Here is a 9,024-nt window from a genome sequence, read left to right as displayed (position 1 = left end):
CTCAGCAGAATGAAGTATTTAATATTGAGTATTGGATGGAGTGTACTTATCATGCGTAATACGGTTAAATTTCTGTACCTTTTATAGTAATGGGAATAACGGATATTTCATCATGGCAACTTATATTGCAAAACAAAACAAAATTAAGCTTGAAAAACTATATTACAGGACACATATTCATCTGTTATCGATAACGACGACAAAAATCATGACAAGCTCTGCGTAATATGGTCCTTTATATAATAAAATGCATGTTAAAAAATTGAAGTACAAGATTTGAAATCAACAGATTAACAATACTTTGATAGATGAAAGTAATAGACCCGATACTGGTCATTGCTTGCCGTCGGTAACAGCTTAAACATACAATTAATTCAACGAAAAAATGCAATTGTTAGATTCCAATAAATGAAATATGGCTCCACTTGTTAAAAACACATCCAACGAGAAGAGAAAAGCATTGGAAAATTGCAGACAATTAGAATAAGTTCAAAACCATATTTGCCTTCTATATATAGAGTTTAGTATGATCATTGATCACGTACAGGATGTTTTCCAAGTGTGGCAGTCCAAGCAACATCCCTGACGGTGTATGATAATCGAATTTAAAATTTAAATGAACCACATGATGTTCAATAGCATTTTACGTTTCTCTTCACACCAGGTACAATGCAATGCAATTGTTATGAGTTGTAGCATAATTTATGTTGCATAAAGGCTACACCGTATACTAGCTAAAACATAGTTTTTTTTTATAGCTCACAATAAAACACATGGTCGTTAACAACAACAAAAAAGCAAACCAACCCCTTTTTTGTTTATATGAAGACGAGTGCATAGTGAAAATATGAAAACACCGAAAACACGCAGAGTTTCGTAATGGAAAGTTATGCAATGTGTTCTTTCAGTATTTTTTTGTAGGACTACCATCTACCCTCCATTTTTTTATGAATGAATTTAACAAAATGTAAATCACAATTAACACAATGCACATCATCATATAAGTGAGTTTGGTAGTTCGGTTTGGTACAATGCACCATTTTTTTTCTTCTTCTGTGAACTGTGAGGCCATTGACATTTAGAGTTAGTGACTCCGTTCATGTTTTTATGCAAATTTCCTTATCGTTGATATTGAAAGTTTGTGAATAGATTTTTGTGTGGTGATAAATCATTTGAACGCATAGCTCATTACTGGCTATTCATCAGATTTTTTTTTCTTCATAAAGGTTAACTGATTCGATTGTGAAAATGTGATTGATTGTTACAATCATTAACGCTAGTTGTGCATTTAGCGGAAATGCTTTTTGTACTGATGAGCGACAATACTGTCAATTCTTTCTTAAATTAAAATAAAAAATCTTATCCTGATACTAGCACCGTTCAATGCAGGCCTTCAACAAACCACATTAGTGGCAGAAAACGCTGCATCAACAAGTTGCGAAATGAAATTGTCTTTGTCACATCGTTTGACAAACAACCTAGTTTCGCAACTTGCCGCATAGTAGTAATTTATGCAACAAGATACCAAAAGTGGTTGTTTTTGTCACTAGAGATATGCTTCACTCGTTTGATAAAGAGGGATTCTTTTGAAAAACAGAATCCAAAAATCGGGCCGATTTTTTTATAAAGCTTTTTTGACCTGTTTCGATAAAGTTCGATCACCTGAAATGAAATCCGGTGTCAGAATATTTTTATCACACTTTGTAAGCTGATGTGAGGTCTACCAATTTCGTAAAATAGTGCTTTTCTTACAAAAATTGCGCCCAAACGGAGAAGCCGCCATGGGCAAGTGGGGTATCGTTGGAAAGCTTATGTCATGTATTAAGAGGCACCGGTACTTTGACGAAAAGCATACATTAGGGCGATTTTTAAATACTGGATTTTAGTTTACTTTTGATGATATCTTTCCACCAGAATCCTTTTTCAAAAATGTACGACCGCAATTCCGACCACGAATGTGTTAGCTTTCGACAGAAAATAGTTTTGGTTGTAGCAATTTGACCAGCTCTGAGAACAATAAGCAGTTTATGAAAATTTCATTAAACTGCTCACTTTTCTCAGAGCTGGTCAAACGAATACAACCAAATGTATTTTCTGTTGAAAGCTAACACATTCGTGGTCGGAATTGCGGTCGTACAATTTTGAAACAGGATTCTGATGAAAAGATATCATCAAAAATGAAATGTGAGGCACACAAATGTAGGCTACAATTTTAGCTAAGTACTGGTGCCTCTTAATGGGAAAAGAGGGAATAAATTCATTTTTGGTCTCATATATACAAAAAAATTCTAATTGGATTTTCGACAAATATCAGTGAACTTTGAAGGGTGTTTGGGCTCTTCAAAAGAAACTGAAGAGCAGAAATAATGGTTGCCCATAATCTACACTCTCATACCTTTCTAATGGTACCCAACATGCATGGGTTGAATTGACAAAAGTATGCTTTCGATGCATGAATGTGGTACATATACACTCTACTCAAAAATTTCAATACTAAAAACCAAATTTGTTTTTTGATGCAAACGCAAGAGGTATAAAAACATTTTTTGGCCACAAGTAATGTGTTTGTGTCCTATGGATGCCGCAACTATGAATGTACACATTGATTTTCAGACTTTCGGATACTATGTGCTGTAAATGATTCAGCTAAATCGGTATCATTTCCACGTTACAGCACACGGAAAATCCAGTTGTGATGCAGCTGCAGGTATTTGCAAACACAACGGCCGGCAAGCAAGCAAACGCGGAGCGATTACTACGACCCCTCTACAATTTTATGAATTTTGCCAAAAGAAACTTGCTTCGGATAAATTGAAATTTTTGTACGTTTCACAACAACGAATCGACGAAATAGTGAGAGAAAAAAATCTCAATGAAAGATATGCTAGGGCTATGCCCATCCCTGGTAGCCGCTCTGCTCATGGATTTATTCCATCGACTGAATGGCCGAAAATGCTCGTTAAGAAATTTTCATCTGCAGAAAAATGTGATGAGTTTTCAATTTTTGAACTGCAAAATGTTCTCGAGCAAATCCAACCGTCAGAAAACCAGTTCGTTTTTGAAGAGGTTATGCGATTTGGACGTGTTATTGAAATCGACACAGAATCTGGCGATGCGGGCCTCTACTCACACAACATCGTCAGGATGCCAGTTTAAATTACATGATGAAGATTTTGGGAAATCGTGTGAATTATTTTCGTTGAAAGGCTCATAATTATAATAAAGGCAAATTTGGAAAATATTTTGATATTCTTTTCAATAAACTAACCTGTTCGAATGGTCATACCTCTACCTCATAGTTGCGGCATCCATAGGACACAAACACATTACTTGTGGTCAAAAAATGTTTTTATACCTCTTGCGTTTGCATCAAAAAACAAATTTGGTTTTTAGTATTGAAATTTTTGAGTAGAGTGTATATGTACCACATTCATGCATCGAAAGCATACTTTTGTCAATTCAACCCATGCATGTTGGGTACCATTAGAAAGGTATGAGAGTGTAGATTATGGGCAACCATTATTTCTGCTCTTCAGTTTCTTTTGAAGAGCCCAAACACCCTTCAAAGTTCACTGATATTTGTCGAAAATCCAATTAGAATTTTTTTGTATATATGAGACCAAAAATGAATTTATTCCCTCTTTTCCCATTAATACATGACATAAGCTTTCCAACGATACCCCACTTGCCCATGGCGGCTTCTCCGTTTGGGCGCAATTTTTGTAAGAAAAGCACTATTTTACGAAATTGGTAGACCTCACATCAGCTTACAAAGTGTGATAAAAATATTCTGACACCGGATTTCATTTCAGGTGATCGAACTTTATCGAAACAGGTCAAAAAAGCTTTATAAAAAAATCGGCCCGATTTTTTGATTCTGTTTTTCAGAAGAATCCCTCAAACACATCTCGCGACAAAAAATAGTATTTTTCCTACCGAGAGAGGAAATGGCTGTAGAGGTATGAACAACGTTTTGTGCGTCGGACAACTCAAATCATTGAGTTACACTGAAATAGACGAAAGACATCTGTTTACTTGAAAATATACACAGTTCACATTCACCATATGAAATTTGATCAATCGCATAGTCATGGATATATCGTTAGGGAAACCTGACATTTCATAACAAAAAATCATGGCAAAATATGTCGTATTTCGGTTGTCCGGTGCACAAAGACACTTTCGCAACTTGTTACATACAAGGTTTTTTGTAGTAACGTCACTTTTTCATTCAACTTTTCATTGGTATGTCCCTTTTAACACTAGTGACAAAAAGCTATATGGACATCCTTTTCGTCACTAATGTTAAAAAGTACATCAATATGCCATTGATGTAATGCATGAAAAAAGAAACATTTTGCAAAGGATAAATAACTATTTCGTGTTTAAAATTAAAAATAGAAATAACAGATGTCGACTTCCAGACATCCCTCTATTCTTAGTATGTTACATTAATTGTTTTAACTACTGTTGGAAAGAAAATTTTGAACCCTTAAAGAACTACATTGAGGTTATTTATTTCTGTAAGATAAGAAACGATAAGATTCTGTTCTCATTAAGATTTGTTTCAATTCTTTTTTTAAATCTCACGATTATATCAGACTGAATTTTAAGAAAACTTAATTGAGTGCTACTTCCTATCAATTTCTTAGGTTTCGTTATAACGACATATACGTAACAGCATATAATGATAGCCGGCAAAAATGTTTTGAAAAAGGTAAGATATTATACTCTGTGGGATATTATAAATAAAACAAGGCCCAAGAAAAAAAAAACAGAATTTGAAAATATTCTCAGATTCGTTACGATAACATATGGCTAATGAATGATAGATATATGAGTGGTGTATGTTGTCAATGGGAACGTGTTTTATTTCAACTATATAGTTATACATGTAGCTTGTGTTTGATGAAATACGATCAGAACTATGTCAGTGGAACCCTTCGAATTTTAAAATTGTTATAGCTGACATTATAAACAACCCCAATGATTTTTATATGAAAACATCAACTGTCTATTACATGTCATTCACGCTGATTTCATTGAAGCAAACGGCAATGTAAAGACAATCTTCATAGTGCCTGTAAAACTCATTTATCATCGTGATATTCAGAATTTTGATCGGATTGAATTAAAATTGCCGTATTTAAAATAGACAGACTACAAGCACATCAGTAGTTTTACTATCGGATCTATCACTTCTTTTCGATGTAAGAATTTTCAGATTGATTTCAAATATTTTAGTTCATTTTTTGAACATGCGACATAGCATATAGGAAATCATCAATCAGAGCTTGAACTTAATTCCTGAAGTCACTGATAACAGATGCTACGTGTTCTACTATAGGCGATAGGCGATAGGCTCTGGGTAATCGATGTTGATATATTTTATGTGGGGCTTGAAAATAGTCTATCAATATTGGCGTTAGTTAGAACCTTCTTGTAACTTTCGTTTTTACCTTTCCAATGCACTTTTGGCGTGAATTGTACAGTACGAAAATATTAAATAATTGGAGAAATTGTAGTTATGAATGTGTAGTGTTGCGAATTTAACTAGACGTATTGTATGTGAACGCGTTGGTAATAAGAACAACACACTGAGAAAAAAGATTACGTCTGACACGTATGAAGTGTGGTAAGGTAGCTATACACCAGTCACGTATGCGTACTTACACACGACACGTATTTCCATACATAGTCACTGTATAATATACGATGACTAAGGTAAGAAACATGCCACTCGTATTTTATATAAGACATATGTATAACAATACGTGTCGTACGTTAGCACGCATACGTGGCTGGCGTATAACTTCCTTACCACACTTTATACGTGTCAAACGTAATCTTTTTTCTCAGTGCAGATCTGTGGTTTCAGTAAATTTTTTGCGATATCGTTTACTAAGAAAGTTCTACACAAGGATGTAGTAAACTCTTTACAGCCTTGGTGCTACAGTCGGTTAAGTTGATGAAAAATAATGCGGAAATTAAAAATGAGTAGTTAAAATTCTGGTAACTTTAATCTGTTGCCGTTAAAGTAAAATAGAATAACGAACGTTGATGCATAAAACGTATGAGTTAAGATAAAACAAGCTTAAGTCAAGCTTTAGTTATAAAAAGGTGAGATACAGCATCTATTATATTAGTCAGAATTCTGCACTCTTCACTTTTCTATTATAATGTATGTCCTATTGGGCTTTCGAAAATTTCTAGACTTCTAAGCAAACTATCCCTTGCAAAAGAATGACAAAAGTACTAGCAATGTTTATAGAAATCTCAATTAATTAGTCACTATGTAATTGACTTCCTTGCTTCTTCAAATGGACATACATCATATGATGCATCTGATTTTTTGCAATATCTTCGTTGTTCGGTTCAACATGTTTAGCAAAATCCTCGGCAAAGGCAAAGGCTCGACATTTTTTTTGTGAGTATGAGATTAGAGTTAAAGTTGGTTCAAGTAACAAAATAATCTACAGAACACAAAAGGGGAGTGAGCGATGTTTACACCGCTGGGCTTTTCTGGAAGTAACTACATTAGAAGGGAAGCATGAGGCTTACTGACTACTAGACGTGTTGCGGACGCTTAATAGCCAATACTGACAAGCTGCCCCGATCACACAAAAAAATCAAAAAACCATAAGAAATTTGTCATCTCACTCTAACCAATTAAGTTTTCATCATAACGTACATCATGTTTCGATATTCAAGAGCAAGCCTCGACATGACCATTGCACGAGAAGTGAGAGAGTTTTCTTAGAAATGTCACCGATCATCTCTTCAAACAATTCTACTGATTTTCGTTCTTGACAAAAATTCATGGAAGACAAAAAGGTGCACTAGTTATTTGTGTACTTGGTTTGGACGATGTACTCATTTCGTTCGGGCTTTAAAGAAACTTCTGAATAAATTGTTCGTAGAAGACCATCCTCGTTACGGTACTATTCGTAGACAAATTAATACATCAATTTTGTGTTGGTCCTATTTATTACATTTTGATCACAAACCATTTAACATATTGAAATGTACGACACATCACCGAAAGTTCATAAGCAAAAGATATGTAAAGGATGAAAGGCCGACCAACGCAACGAAACCAACGAAACAATGTCTGTTTTCTTGGCCCGCCACAAAAACCGACATTGTTACAAGTTCGCCTTAAATGTGTCCTTCTCCTTACGAATATATGCCATTGTTGCAACTCCCTCAGAAAGTCCTGCATGCGACTGTACATCTGATTCATTAACTCTCATGAATGGATTGATTTTCTTCTCCTCGGCAATTGTTGAAGGAACCTAAGAACAATTTCATTGCGAATTGCGATTAGATATGTTGTCGTAATCGAGCATAACATTTGTTCACTTACTGTTGGCAGATTTTTCGACCGTTGCTCTCGCGACCATTGGATCTTTTTTGCAATATCTTCGTTGTTCGGTTCAACATGTTTTGCAAAAGCTAAATTTTGTAAAGTGTATTCATGACCGCAATATACGTCAGTTTCATCCGGTAGTAACGACAGTTTTTCAATCAAGGCAGTGTACATTTGCTGGGCAGTACCTTCGAAAAATCTACCACAACCGCCCAAAAATAGAGTATCTCCTGTGGGAGTAAGAATATTAGTCGTTAGCCGTAACTCACAAAGCATTTTTGCGTGCAGTTTACCTGTAAACACAGACTTTTCGCCAGATGGAGCCTCGACGAAATAACAAATGTGGCCAGTTGTATGACATGGAGTAAACAGGCAACGAATTTTTAGCGATCCTATGTTAATGATATCATCCTGTCCAATTTTATTGGTCAAAGCTCCGATTCTATCATCACCACCATAAACCTTCAATGTGGAGGAAAATTTCTTGACAAGGTCTTCATTGCCACCGGCATGATCCCAATGATGATGGGTTGTCAGTACTGCTGTTAGATTGACATTGTGCGCTTTAACAGCTTCTAAGACACGATCAGGATCTACCGGATCGACAATCGCCGCGGAATTCGTTTCCTTGTCAACTATCTGAATAATAAACAATATTTAGTGACATTGCCAACGAAACGAATCTTCACTATCTGTTTACCAAGTACATGTAGTTGTCCTGTAAGGCTGGCAAAATATTAACATCCATTGCTAACCGTTTTGTACACGTTGATTCAGAGTGGTACCCGTTAAATCCAATAGTTCGCCAAGTTTGGACTTTGTAAAATAAAAATCAAATTTTAATAAAGGCCGGATTGATGCGAAAGGTTTATGACAAATTAGTTGTTCTTTTTGATAAGACATTAAAGCTTTAAAAATCTTTTTTTTTCTAATGCGAACATATGTTCTTATTCTTATCAATCTTTCCACTTGTCCACAAAAAACAATCTTAGATATGCAACAGTGTATTTAACATGTATTAAAAAGATTATCAATTCTTTAACATCTGGTAGACTGTCGCACAAAAACAACTTCGACTCACACTTAAAGTATGCTGCAGTTAACCCTTGAGTTACTCGGTTTGGTAGCAACGAAAATAACTTAAACATCAAAATTAAATGTTGCGATTCATTGAGCGAATCGTTACGAAAATTAAAGAAAATTTATGAATCAAGATTAGAGTTATCAACAACGACAAAGCAAAACCGTTCTTCTTTTGTTTTTTCTACGTTTTTATGACGAGATCGATTCATTCACATAGTCTATATACAACAGCGGTATAACTATTTCATGACAAATTTTTAAGAGTTTCTTTTGGTAAAAAATGGCTCAGAAGCCGAATTAAGTCTTGTTGGTGTTAGTGTCTTCTATCACGAGAATTTTTAGTCGTTCGAAATCCTAATTGAAATTTTCAATTCAGTATAGGTCTGAAAGTAGATGAGTAACGTTCTTGTATAGTGTGTAGTGTACTCTATTTTATCTGTTAAAAGCTGCGACGAGAAAAATTAAGCGTTGAGATCTGCCAACCGTCGTTGTAGATCCAAATTTTTGCTTAAACAAACGAAGTAGAAGATTTTGTGCATATGTTACGGCATAGTCAAACCATCAGGCCGTCG

General features: G+C 35.0%; 1 protein-coding gene across 1 annotated transcript; it reads right to left on the bottom strand.

Annotated features, from left to right (window-relative positions):
- Positions 1–6,974: 6,974 nt before the first annotated feature.
- On the bottom strand, positions 6,975–8,630 carry LOC119073593 (hydroxyacylglutathione hydrolase, mitochondrial). Its single transcript, XM_037179167.1, has 6 exons — positions 8,451–8,630; positions 8,070–8,185; positions 7,663–8,008; positions 7,367–7,599; positions 7,147–7,295; positions 6,975–7,092 (listed from the first exon to the last, which is right to left on the bottom strand). Coding segments are annotated over exons 1-6 (912 nt in total). The 5' UTR covers positions 8,518–8,630; the 3' UTR covers positions 6,975–7,091.
- Positions 8,631–9,024: the final 394 nt, after the last annotated feature.

This window comes from Bradysia coprophila, unplaced genomic scaffold, assembly GCF_014529535.1.
Source record: "Bradysia coprophila strain Holo2 unplaced genomic scaffold, BU_Bcop_v1 contig_138, whole genome shotgun sequence".
NCBI classification, from domain to species: Eukaryota; Metazoa; Arthropoda; class Insecta; order Diptera; family Sciaridae; genus Bradysia; species Bradysia coprophila.
This window is presented reverse-complemented; position numbering and strand designations above follow the sequence as displayed.